Source organism: Cherax quadricarinatus, chromosome 5, assembly GCF_038502225.1.
Source record: "Cherax quadricarinatus isolate ZL_2023a chromosome 5, ASM3850222v1, whole genome shotgun sequence".
Taxonomy (NCBI): Eukaryota; Metazoa; Arthropoda; class Malacostraca; order Decapoda; family Parastacidae; genus Cherax; species Cherax quadricarinatus.
Window position 1 is genome coordinate 17169653 of NC_091296.1, and position 14056 is coordinate 17183708.

Genomic DNA, 14056 nt, shown 5'->3' on the forward strand with positions numbered 1-14056 from the left:
CAAGCACCCAGTGTCTCCCTACAACACTGAACAAGCACCCAGTGTCTCTCCCCACAACACTGAACAAGCACCCAGTATCTCTCCCCGCAACACTGAACAAGCACCCAGTGTCTCTCCCCACAACACTGAAGAAGCACCCAGTGTCTCTCCCCACAACACTGAACAAGCACCAAGTGTCTCCCTACAACACTGAACAAGCACCCAGTGTCTCTCACAACACTGAACAAACACCCATTGTCTCTCCCCACAACACTGAACAAGCACCAAGTGTCTCCCCACAACACTGAATAAGCACCCAGTGCCTCTCCCTACAACACTGAACAAGCACCAAGTGTCTCTCCCCACAACACTGAACAAGCACCCAGTGCCTCTCCCCACAACACTGAACAAGCACCAAGTGTCTCCCCACAACACTGAACAAGCACCAAGTGTCTCTCCCCACAACACTGAACAAGCACCCAGTATCTCTCCCCACAACACTGAAGAAGCACCCAGTATCTCTCCCCACAACACTGAACAAGCACCCAGTGTCTCTCCCCACAACACTGAACAAGCACCCAGTGTCTCTCCCCACAACACTGAACAAGCACCCAGTATCTCTCCCCACAACACTGAACAAGCACTCAGTATCTCTCCCCACAACACTGAACAAGCACCCAGTATCTCTCCCCACAACACTGAAGAAGCACCCAGTATCTCTCCCCACAACACTGAACAAGCACCCAGTGTCTCTCCCCGCAACACTGAACAAGCACCCAGTGTCTCTCCCCACAACACTGAACAAGCACCCAGTGTCTCTCCCCACAACACTGAACAAGCACCCAGTATCTCTCCCCACAACACTGAAGAAGCACCCAGTATCTCTCCCCACAACACTGAACAAGCACCCAGTATCTCTCCCCACAACACTGAACAAGCACCCAGTGTCTCTCCCCACAACACTGAACAAGCACCCAGTGTCTCTCCCCACAACACTGAACAAGCACCCAGTATCTCTCCCCACAACACTGAACAAGCACCCAGTGTCTCTCCCCACAACACTGAAGAAGCACCCAGTGTCTCTCCCCGCAACACTGAACAAGCACCCAGTATCTCTCCCCGCAACACTGAACAAGCACCCAGTGTCTCTCCCCACAACACTGAAGAAGCACCCAGTGTCTCTCCCCACAACACTGAACAAGCACCCAGTGTCTCTCTCCACAACACTGAACAAGCACCCAGTGTCTCTCTCCACAACACTGAACAAGCACCCAGTGTCTCTCCCCACAACACTGAACAAGCACCAAGTGTCTCCCTACAACACTGAACATGCACCCAGTGTCTCTCACAACACTGAACAAACACCCAGTGTCTCTCCCCACAACACTGAACAAGCACCAAGTGTCTCCCCACAACACTGAACAAGCACACAGTGCCTCTCCCTACAACACTGAACAAGCACCAAGTGTCTCTCCCTACAACACTGAACAAGCACCCAGTGCCTCTCCCCACAACACTGAACAAGCACCAAGTGTCTCCCCACAACACTGAACAAGCACCAAGTGTCTCTCCCCACAACACTGAACAAGCACCCAGTGCCTCTCCCTACAACACTGAACAAGCACCAAGTGTCTCTCCCCACAACACTGAACAAGCACCCAGTGCCTCTCCCCACAACACTGAACAAGCACCAAGTGTCTCTCCCCACAACACTGAACAAGCACCAAGTGTCTCTCCCCACAACACTGAACAAGCACCAAGTGTCTCTCCCTACAACACTGAACAAGCACCAAGTGTCTCTCCACACAACACTGAACAAGCACCCAGTGTCTCTCCCCACAACACTGGACAAGCACCAAGTGTCTCCACAACACTGAACAAGCACCCAGTGCCTCTCCCTACAACACTGAACAAGCACCAAGTGTCTCTCCCCACAACACTGAACAAGCACCCAGTGCCTCTCCCTACAACACTGAACAAGCACCCAGTGTCTCTCCCCACAACACTGAACAAGCACCCAGTGCCTCTCCCTACAACACTGAACAAGCACCAAGTGTCTCTCCCCACAACACTGAACAAGCACCCAGTGCCTCTCCCCACAACACTGAACAAGCACCCAGTGCCTCTCCCCACAACACTGAACAAGCACCAAGTGTCTCCCCACAACACTGAACAAGCACCCAGTGCCTCTCCCTACAACACTGAACAAGCACCAAGTGTCTCTCCCCACAACACTGAACAAGCACCCAGTGCCTCTCACCACAACACTGAACAAACACCCATTGTCTCTCCCCACAACACTGAACAAACACCCATTGTCTCTCCCCACAACACTTACCTTACTGTTACCTCACAAGTTGCTTTTCTATATTTTCCATCACTTGTCCCTCCCTCTATCAATTCCTTCAGCTCACTGTGCGTGTTATTACTAAATCTAAGATGGGTCCCCGTCTGTTCCTCTGCTGAAATGATAGCGTCATCTACTTGCTGTTTAAGAATCATTACATTTTCTCCATTAATTATTTCTATCTCTCATGTTCCTGCCGTATCAATGTTCTTTTTTTTACTTTTCTTAAACTTTAGTAAGAAAAAATCTCTGGTTAGGCGTGTCTGAGGCTAGACCTTCACTGTCTTACATACGAGACTCCAGACAGACAGTAAAATCCTTCAGTTGTTTTGAGTGGTGTCTGCACTGTGTAACTTACATAGGTTAAACACTTCCTATAAATATAATCGTCTTGGATGGTGTTTCCGGTATTCTTCCTTGCAATAATGACGGATTTGTCGAATAATGACTTTAATAACATGCTCACTGGAATAGCTAGAAGTGTGTATGCGTTTTGTATGTGGATGTTTGTGTATGTGCGTGTATGTAACACACAAAAAAATGTCTATCGACATGTGCCTTTGACAACTAGTAACTACTACTACTCTACACACACATTTGAACATATTAAAAATAAGAGAGAACTGAGAATAAAGGAAATAGTGTGTAATTCTAATGTATTCCACTTCATGTTGTATTATTACATGATAAAGCTTGTGTGTGTGTGTGTGTGTGTGTGTGTGTGTGTGTGTGTGTGTGTGTGTGTGTGTATGTGTGTGTGTGTATGTGTGTGTGTGTATGTGTGTGTATGTGTGTGTATGTGTGTGTGTGTGTGTGTACTCACCTAGTTGAGGTTGCGGGGGTCGAGTTCGAGCTCCTGGCCCCGCCTCTTCACTGATCGCTACTAGGTCACTCTCCCTGAGCCGTGAGCTTTATCATACCTCTGCTTAAAGCTATGTATGGATCCTGCCTCCACTACATCGCTTCCCAAACTATTCCACTTACTGACTACTCTGTGGCTGAAGAAATACTTCCTAACATCCCTGTGATTCATCTGTGTCTTCAGCTTCCAACTGTGTCCCCTTGTTACTGTGTCCAATCTCTGGAACATCCTGTCTTTGTCCACCTTGTCAATTCCTCTCAGTATTTTGTATGTCGTTATCATGTCCCCCCTATCTCTCCTGTCCTCCAGTGTCGTCAGGTTGATTTCCCTTAACCTCTCCTCGTAGGACATACCTCTTAGCTCTGGGACTAGTCTTGTTGCAAACCTTTGCACTTTCTCTAGTGTGTGTGTGTGTGTGTGTGTGTATGTATGTATGTATGTATGTATGTATGTATGTATGTATGTATGTGTGTGTGTGTGTGTGTATGTGTGTACTCACCTAATTGTACTCACCTAATTGTGGTTGCAGGGGTCGAGACTCAGCTCCTGGCCCCGCCTCTTCACTGATCGCTACTGGATCCTCTCTCTCTCTGCTTCCTGAGCTTTGTCATAACTCTTCTTAAAACTATGTATGGTTCCTGCCTCCACTACTTCACTTGCTAGGCTATTCCACTTGCTGACAACTCTATGACTGAAGAAATACTTCCTAACGTCCCTGTGACTCGTCTGAGTCTTCAGCTTCCAGTTGTGACCCCTTGTCCCTGTGTCCCCTCTATGGAACATCCTATCTCTGTCCACCTTGTCTATTCCCCGCAGTATCTTGTATGTCGTTATCATGTCTCCCCTGACCCTTCTGTCCTCCAGTGTCGTCAGTCCGATTTCCCTTAACCTTTCCTCGTACGACATTCCCTTGAGCTCTGGGACTAGCCTTGTTGCAAACCTTTGTACTTTCTCTAACTTCTTGACGTGCTTGACCAGGTGTGGGTTCCAGACTGGTGCTGCATACTCCAGTATGGGCCTAACATACACAGTGTACAGTGTCTTGAACGATTCCTTATTAAGGTATCGGAACGCTATTCTCAGGTTTGCCAGGCGCCCGTATGCTGCAGCGGTTATTTGGTTGATGTGTGCCTCCGGTGATGTGCTCGGTGTTATGGTCACCCCAAGGTCTTTCTCCCTGAGTGAGGTCTGTAGTCTTTGTCCATCTAGCCTATACTCTGTCTGCGGTCTTCTTTGCCCCTCCCCAATCTTCATGACTTTGCATTTGGCTGGATTGAATTCGAGAAGCCAGTTGCTGGACCACATGTCCAGTCTGTCCAGGTCTCTTTGCAGTCCTGCCTCATCCTCGTCCGATTTAATTCTTCTCATCAACTTCACGTCATCTGCGAACAGGGACACTTCAGAGTCTATTCCTTCCATCATGTCGTTCACATATATCAAAAATAGCACTGGTCATAGAACTGACCCCTGTGGGACCCCGCTCGTAACAGGCGCCCACTGTGATACCTCTTCACGTACCATGACTCGTTGCTGCCTCCTTGTCAAGTATTCCCTTATCCATTGCAGTGCCCTCCCTTTTACGTGCGCCTGATCCTCCAGCTTCTGCACTAATCTCTTGCGGGGAACTGTGTCAAAGGCCTTCCTGCAGTCTAGGAAAACGCAATCTACCCACCCCTCTCTCTCGTGTCTTACTTCTGTTACCTTGTCATAAAACTCCAGGAGGTTTGTGATACAAGATTTGCCTTCCATGAACCCATGCTGGTTTTCATTTATAATCTTGCTCCTTTCCAGGTGTTCGACCACTCTCCTCCTGATAATCTTCTCCATGACTTTGCACACAATACATGTCAGAGACACAGGTCTGTAGTTTAGTGCCTCGTTTCTGTTTCCTTTCTTAAATATGGGGACTACACTAGCTGTCTTCCATTTCTCAGGTAGTTGCCCAGTTTCAAGGGATGTGTTGAAGATTGTGGTTAGAGGCACGCACAGCATCTCTGCTCCTTCTCTAAGGACCCATGGGGAGATGTTGTCCGGTCCCATCGCCTTTGAGGTGTCAAGGTCACTTTAGAGCTTCTTCACCTCCTCAGTTGTTCGTATGTCATCCAACACTTGTTGGTATATTCCCTCTTGATGTTCCCTTCTGTGCTGTCTTCCCACAGCCCTTCCTGTCTCTACTGTGTGTGTGTATGTGTGTGTGTGTGTGTGTATGTGTGTGTGTGTGTGTATGTGTGTGTGTGTATATATATGTGTGTGTGTATGTGTGTGTGTGTGTGTGTGTGTACTCACCTCACCTAGTTGAGGTTGCGGGGGTCGAGTCCGAGCTCCTGGCCCCGAGTCCCGAGTATATGTGTGTATGTGTGTGTGTGTGTATGTGCATGTGTGTGTGTGTGTGTGTGTGTGTGTGTGTGTGTGTATGTGTGTGTGTGTATGTGTATGTATGTGTGTGTGTGTATGTGTGTGTGTGTATGTGTGTGTATGTGTATGTATGTGTGTGTGTGTGTGTGTATGTGTGTGTGTATGTGTGTGTGTATGTGTGTGTGTATGTGTGTGTGTGTGTGTGTATGTGTGTGTACTCACCTATTTGTACTCACCTATTTGTGGTTGCAGGGGTCGAGTCACAGCTCCTGGCCCCGCCTCTTCACTGATTGCTACTAGGTCCTCTCTCTCCCTGCTCCATGAGCTTTATCATACCTCGCCTTAAAACTATGTGTGTGTATGTATGTGTGTGTGTGTGTATGTGTGTGTATATGTGTGTGTGTGTGTGTGTGTGTGTGTGTGTGTGTGTGTGTGTGTGTGTGTGTGTGTGTGTGTGTGTGTGTGTGTGTGTGTATGTGTGTGGTATGTGTGTGGTGTGTGTGTATATGTGTATGTGTGTGTGTATGTGTGTGTGTGTGTGTGTGTGTGTGTGTGTGTGTGTGTGTGTGTGTGTGTGTGTGTGTGTGTGTGTGTGTGTGTGTGTGTGTGTGTGTGTGTGTGTGTTTTGCCATATAACTATTATTACAAGAGAAAGAAATAATAAATTTTAATGTAATATGTAATAATAATGCAGTTTAAGGCTTGCACAGATCAATAATAACGAGAACGTAGATTCGCACATTTACGGAGCAACTTATATAGAGAGATCGACCGATGTTGTAACTGGCAGACTAAGACTTGGCTACAAGTACTACCTGTTGGCAGTATGACAATATTTGCTTGCGCTGTGGTCATTCTTCTCTTCGTTAATATTAACTTACTGTTACAAAAATCGTGTTGGCAACCAAGCACCTTATTCTTCCCCAGGAAGACATTGTTGCCATCCCCCACTCTATGTTTATGTCTCCTTCCACGTTCATTGAACTTCTTTGATATATGTGATATACGAGTATCCGTCCTGTTTTAAGAGGCACGTAAGTTCCTCCGTCTTCTAATAACATGTTCATTTTTCCACTATAATCTACCTCGTCCATAATTACTATCACATTTGCTGTGTCTGTTTCGTAAGGTGAAGTCCAGGATCTTTCCTTAATTCATGGTATAACTTAACAAATCTTTGAGGACAATTGTGTTGTAGAGGTGTGAGCTGCAGCTCACACCTCTGCAGCTCGGACCTGCAGCTCAGACCTCTGCAGCTCGGACCTGCAGCTCGGACCTGCAGCTCGGACCTGCAGCTCGGACCTGCAGCTCAGACCTCTGCAGCTCGGACCTGCAACTCAGACCTCTGCAGCTCGGACCTGCAGCTCACACCTCTACAACACAATTGTCAACAAAGATTTGTTAAGTTATATCATGAATTAAGGAAAGATCTTAGACTTCACCTTACGAAACAGACAAAGCAAATGCGATAGTAATTATGGACGAGGTAGATTATAGTGGAAAAATGAACATGTTATTAGAAGACGGAGGAACTTACGTGCCCCTTAAATATTTTACTTTACGAAGTGCTAAACCAGTGTGGGTCATTCTGTGCAAGGGTAGTGGATGTTCGATCCTCCGTCCGCTAATCGCGGTCCCGTTTTTGATCAAAGCCGCTGCCACAGCTCGTTGTCAGATGTCGGAGGTTCGAGCCTCCAGCCTTTCATATACAAACACACTTCCGATCAGTCAAGTTACAGTATTAATAACCGATAACCGAGTCACAATCTGTGCAATTACGTTGTTGAGTTTCCTGTTCTCGAGCTTATCTTAGATGGTAAAAAAGACGCGAAGAACAAGAGGAGACCTTTCTTAGTTACGACGTTTTGCGTAAAAGTTTTTTTCGAGCATTTAATATAATAATAGTTTTGTGTGTTTATTTACAGCTTGTGAGCTACGCACTGTTTCACCCTTCAACATTTAGACTCGATTCTTAACTGCCTTTTGTTTATATAGTACATTATTTAATTGTAGATGAATGATTCAGAGAACCGACACGTTGATAAATTAGACACATGTGTAACTCTTGGGTATCTTTACTGAGGAAACGTTTCGCCACACAGTGGCTTCATCAGTCTATACAAAGGAGAAACGTGAAGGTTGAGGGACTGATTACCTCATTCTCCTCCTATTCTTCACGTTTCTCCTTTGTATGGACTGATGAAGCCACTGTGTGGCGAAACGTTTCCTCAATAAAGATACCCAAGAGTTGCACATATGTCTAATTTATCACATTATTTAATACTAAGTTGTGCCACTCTAATGCTATGACACTGTCTTCTCACATCTCTGACATCTATCTTATGTTGCTATGACACTGTCTTCTCACATCTCTGACATCTATCTTATGTTGCTATGACACTGTCTTCTCACATCTCTGACATCTATCTTATGTTGCTATGACACTGTCTTCTCACATCTCTGATATCCATTACTGTTGCTATGATTCCTTCCATGGTAAACAATCTCTTTGTTCACCTTGTCTATGCTCCGGAATTTTATTTGTTGATATTCCCTCTTCTCCTCGAGGACAGTCGTGTCATATTCTTTTAGTGTCTTTTCATAGTTCATTCCTTTCACTTCTGGGATTAGTGTTTGATCAAGTGAAGACTTCATGCTGGAGCTGAGCACTCTATGATGGCCATAAGTAGTACATCATGTACAGAATCCTGAAGATTTCTTCACTTAGGGTCATGATTGATGCTCTGCGATTTGATTATCTTACATATGCTGCCAAGGTTACACTGCTTACACCTTCGGAGGTATGTTTGAAATGACTCTGAGTCTGTGGCTCATTGCTATATCCGTCAACTGAAGATTCACCTCACCTTTTCCCGACTGGTTGTGATCCTGCACTTGTCTGATTACCCGTTTACACTGTTCAGGTCTCCCAGGAGCCTACACCTGACTTTCCATGTTTTTATCCTTCTCGTCAGTTTTACATCGTCATTAAAGAGGGGCAATCAGGACTCAATCACCCCTGGGAGATCATTAACATTCTCTCAATCCGACACCTCTCTTTATTTTATTATAGACTTTTGTTACAGTCGCTATGCGATCAAAGAAAGGTATCCCTGTATTCCATAACCCCAGCCCCATGTACACCAATGCATGCAACAGAAATATTGTAGGACAGTCAAAAATTTTTAATGCACTAGACTCTGCCTACCTCCTACGAGATATCAGACGAGATAAATAAGCAAAGTTTTCAAACTAACGCCTACACAAAGTTCAATAACAATCCTAACATAACTCGGTGATTTCTTTCTCTTTTACAAAATGAGTTTACAGGGTTAGGTTAAGTATTCCACATTATGTATACCTATATAAAGTATACCTACATCAGCTCACTGAAAGCCTTTTTATTCTTATGTAACGTACAGAGAGAGAATAGGGTGAAGCTGGAGCCATCTGTAAAACAGAGATTTCATTTGGTCAATTGACGATTTCATCGATGTCATTATGCTGTACGAAGACGTTCTAGACTCTAATCATCCTACGAATAAATGATTTCAGATGAAGTAATGTTCTTGAGAAGGATAGAGCCAGCGTGTAGTTGCTGTTTGCTGCCCGTCTTGTTGTGAAGAAGCTCTCTTCTCCCTAACCACGAAGTGCAGCCAAGTGCTTGCTTGCTCTTGCTCACTTGCTTGCTCTCTCTCTCTCTCTCTCTCACAAGCACACAGTCACACTCACACATGACAGTTATCTGTTCTTGGCTAGCCACCATCCCAACAACTCGTCCTGTGCCAACTCTCCGTTCACCCGGAAAGTGTGTTGGGTCACTCGGCAACACTGTTAAGAGAGAAAGATCCAGAAACAGAGAGAGAGAGAGAGAGAGAGAGAGAGAGAGAGAGAGAGAGAGAGAGAGAGAGGTGGGGGAGAGAGAGGAGGACGTTGAAGCTTATTTTAAGTGTGAATGGCTTAAATATACATACGATGTCTAAGCAAACATTAAATGTTATATATTACGAGCTACACAGCATACCATAATTAGAATCATGTATACATAAGTTCAATCCTTTACCAAGGAAGTCAGCTTCTTATACTGCTTACTACAGGGAATGCAATAAATTAGCGTGTACGCGATTCCCCGATGTCATTTAGGTATTACAGTCCAACCCATCCTCACACCATACATGACAAGCGTGCACCTAGGCAAACCTATACTGTGCGTTGCTAAATACGTCGAAGCACTACTTCAAATTTTACCCATTTGCGGTTAAATATACATGTTTATATGTTTATGTAGCTTACTCAAACGTAACATAACTAAAATTAACCTACCCTAATCTAACCTGAATTTTAAAAGACGTATTTATATAATTACAAGAGACCGTTTAAAAAGTGACGCTAGGAATCACGCAAGGAAGCGTGGGTGTTATAATCACATCCTCCGCACACCTCTTCCTCTCTGATGTCCACTCTTTCAGTCCCTGACTTCTTAATATGATTCCCTTGCTTTTTTCTGTGTTCGCTTTCAACTTTCTTTTACACACTTTCCTGAACTCCCCACCAAGTTCTGAAACTTCTCTGAGTCTCAAAAGCCCTGTGTCATCACCAAACAGTAACTTTGGCAACTCACACTTTATATCAAATTCATTATCGTTGTTATATATATATATATATATATATATATATATATATATATATATATATATATATATATATATATATATATATATATATATATATGTCGTGCCGAATAGGTAAAACTGGTCAATTAGCAAGAACTGATCACAAGTTTTATAGAGAACCCCTGATTCAACCAGCAGCCAGTGACTTGTCCAGTGTTTGTTCCTTCTCAGCCACCTGTCAGTGTGTTGGAAATTCGTATATGAATGAAAGTAACAATTCAACAGAGCGATCGGGATTATGAAGAATGGTCGAGTACACCTTATTTGTAATGAATGAACGTAGGATCTGAACAAACGTTATTCGTTTATCATGAATCATCAGTGCATCGACAGATGACTCAGAAGGGACACGAGAAAAAAACCATACCACGGGTGGGGTTAGAACCCGCGATCAGAGAGTCTCAAAACTCCAGACCAACGCGGTAGACCTACTCACTGGCTGCTGGTCGCGTCAGGTTAGGTAAGGTTTGTCACGAAATAGGACAAGTGTTTCCTGAGATCGCGTCAGGGTTTCCTCCATACAAACTTGTAATAAATTAGACACTTGTACAATACTTGGGTATCTATTGTGGAAACGTTTTGCCAACCCGTGGCTTCCTCAGAGAAGAATGGTTGAAGATCAGAAATAGTTTGAGGTAATCAGTCCCTCAGCCTTGAGGCGATGTGATCAGCGGATTTATCGAAGGTGACACCGTCTACGACTGCTTCACCTCACCTGTCTGCAGTATATAAGCTCCTTCTCTACGTTTATGCTGCACTCTTTTCAAAACAGATGGACTGATCACAACGACTCAAGCTGAAGGACTGATTACTTCAACCATTCTTCTCTGTACTGGACTGGAGAAGCCACTGGTTGGCGAAACGTTTCCACAACAAAGATACCCAAGTGTTGCATAAGCGTCTAATTCACCAACCTGTCGGTCGTACGAACCAGGTATCTTCATAAACTTGTGATCAGGTCGTGTTTAAAAGTGGCCATCACCATTCTTCCAAGATTTTAGTTAGGTAAACCTTAAGGCTCTCTGTGGTTCAGAAGATAATACATGCTGGTAGAGACAGCAGCTGAATTCCTGATCTGGTGACTGATTATGCAGGAATTACACAATGAAACAAGAGTGACATTAGGCGCCTTTCAACAATGTATGACCACTGACATCGTCAGATATTTTAGGGAACATCAATATACCATCAGCTCATGCTGCAAATTATATTCCTTAATTATTAGCGACTCTAGTACATTTAGTCTGTTGGATTATTACAGTGTTCTAATTATTTTTATATTCATGGGTGGGAGCGCTATACACGCAGGAGTCATACAGCGGTTGGGAGTACAGAAAGCATTCTGATTCAGTTCAAGGAATTGGAGCATATTTCCAATTCCCTAGATCAAGAGCCCCTCACTAGCATCAAGGAACCTTCCTTGACGTGTATCTTGTCCTAATATTTGTCTATATTGCCAACCAACATTTGGTAATACAAAAAAAAGTGCAAAGTTCTAATTAATTTTATCATTTTCAATCTTTTAAAAACTCAAAAATTGTATTCCAGCAAGTGAGCTCCTCACCAAGGCATAAAGAGATCTTCGCTAATTACGTATTTTTATTCTCTTCCCCTCCCCTCCCCTTTCCCCTCTTTATCCCCCATCCCATTTACGTCCCAATATATGGCCCATCCCCTCCACTCTATGGTACTTCCCCCAATATATAATCCAATCATTATGCTTGTTTTGAATTATTTTACAAACATTTGTGAACAATATCAAACATTTGCTTGGTGGTCCATGCATGAATATTTCTAATGATCGTTTGTCATTGATCCTTTTAAGTATATTTCTCTATCTTTTTGTCTGGTTCGGTATCACAATTTTGTTTTAACTCCGTTATCTTAGAATACTATTTCTTAATTTTACTATTCATTTCCCAATTTTGCTATTCATTTCTAAATTTTTATACGTTTACCCATTTATTTGCTCCCATTTTACCACTTGTTCCTAATTTTACAATATGTTTCCCAATTCTGTCATTTATTTACGAATTTTGTTACGCGTTTTTAAATTTTACCTTTTATCAAATTTATTTTTTTCCTATTTTAATATATATTTAATTTATTTTTTTTCATTATATAACTTTTTTTTGCACTTGCAAAATCATTATGTCCCACACTAATGATGTGTGTTAATGTTCACGTAACTGCCTAATAACCGGTTATTCTATTATTACGTGAACAATTTCCCTTGCGGGTTTCTAATGCTCACCTTGCACCCCTCACCGCTCCCCCTGCCTCCCATGATCCCCCCCCCCTACACACTCCAACCACCACCCTCCGTTGACAATCCCTTTTCAACACCCTCCCCTACCCAGCCAAATACTTCTACCCCCAACACACATACACACTAACGGCCAACTCTCCCTCCAAAATCCCCTAGCCCCCACCAACACCCTACCATCCCCACCCACAGCGAGCACAATGCTGACGCAGCTGCTGCATGAAGTCCTGGAGGAACATCGGCTGAAGAGGACTCACTACCACGCCCTCATCCATCCTCACCTGGAAGATATGAAGATTTCCTCCGCAGATGGCGACTCTGTGTCAGGCTTCCAGTACATGATTAAACGATGTAAGGTAGGCTCTCGCTCCACAGGTAACAGTACCACTTTACTGCCCTTCAGTGCTAATAAGACATCCAGACAAATACCAGGAATTGCTCACTCATGCTACATGGGGAGATACACAAACGTAGGCAGGTGAAATGCCCACCCACTTTTCCCAACACTTCGACACCTGACTCAAGAAACTGAAAGCTCTCTACACCTTACCGGGACCATTTATGAACGCTTCATAAGCTTTTCCCTATAACTCGAAAAAGTTCACCTATGAGCAAAACCTTGTTCGAATATAGGGTTGCTCTGACTCGTGAAATTTTAGTGACATTATTGTGCGCACTGGCCTGCTAGTTTTAGGACTGACTTGCCCCGAGTTCGAACTCTCTGTTCGGTGACATGACAACAGACTTTGCTTTCCTGTGTCTTCGTGGTACCAAAAGTATTGTTTAGCTGACTCGCTCAAGGGGGTAAAGGTGCCTCTTAAACAAGCCCTTCCGCTGCCACTTTCAGGTTCAGACACTTAACAGAAATCAATCTAGTCAACATTCTAGCCGGGCTTGAGATCTGGAAGTCTGGGAGGTACAGTATCAACGCACTTGAGATTTTTTCGAACGCCAACACGTATAATACTATTATAATTATCATTATTATTATTCAAATCATAGATGGTATCATTCCTGAAGGTCCATACAGCGCCTGGTGAATGGACGGTAATCAGGGCTGATCAAAGGAAATTAAGTGTAGCTTCAATTCCTTAGATTAAGAGCCTCTCACTGGCAACAAAAGCACCCGTATCTGCCCACCTTTAAGGGTCGCACGGAACAAACCAGAAGCGTCCAAGTTTCTTCAATAGTGACTCACATGACTAGAAATTATATAATATATGTGTGTGTGTGTGTGTGTGTGTGTGTGTGTGTGTGTGTGTGTGTGTGTGTGTGTGTGTGTGTGTGTGTGTGTGTGTGTGTGTGTGTGTGTGTGCGCGCGCGCGCGCAACCAGCACGATTTTTTTTATCACAACAATGGTGAAATACAGCCTGTTAGTTATTTAAAATAAGAATTATTTGACAGTAATAAAATGGAAAGAGAATTAATACAAAAGTGGGCACTTGGCAGAGAGACGAACAGTCAATAAAGGAACACTATACTGCACTGGTGTCTGTTTCAGTCTGGTAGGTACTTTATACTGCACTGGTGTCTCAGTCTGGTAGGTACTTTATACTAGACATTGATCAGTTTT

General features: G+C 43.9%; 1 protein-coding gene across 7 annotated transcripts in view; it reads left to right on the top strand.

The window, feature by feature from the left end:
* The window catches only part of LOC128684832 (F-box/LRR-repeat protein 20-like), a 169666-nt gene that overhangs the window by 20541 nt on the left and 135069 nt on the right, over positions 1-14056 (top strand). For 6 of the 7 annotated variants that reach the window (XM_070100678.1, XM_070100670.1, XM_070100677.1 and 3 more), the window contains one exon: positions 12675-12838. The exons of the other annotated variant lie outside the window; for it this stretch is intronic. In XM_070100678.1, the coding sequence (XP_069956779.1) occupies positions 12675-12838 (164 nt within the window). The remainder of the gene's footprint in view (positions 1-12674; positions 12839-14056) is intronic. 7 annotated transcript variants of the gene reach the window in all.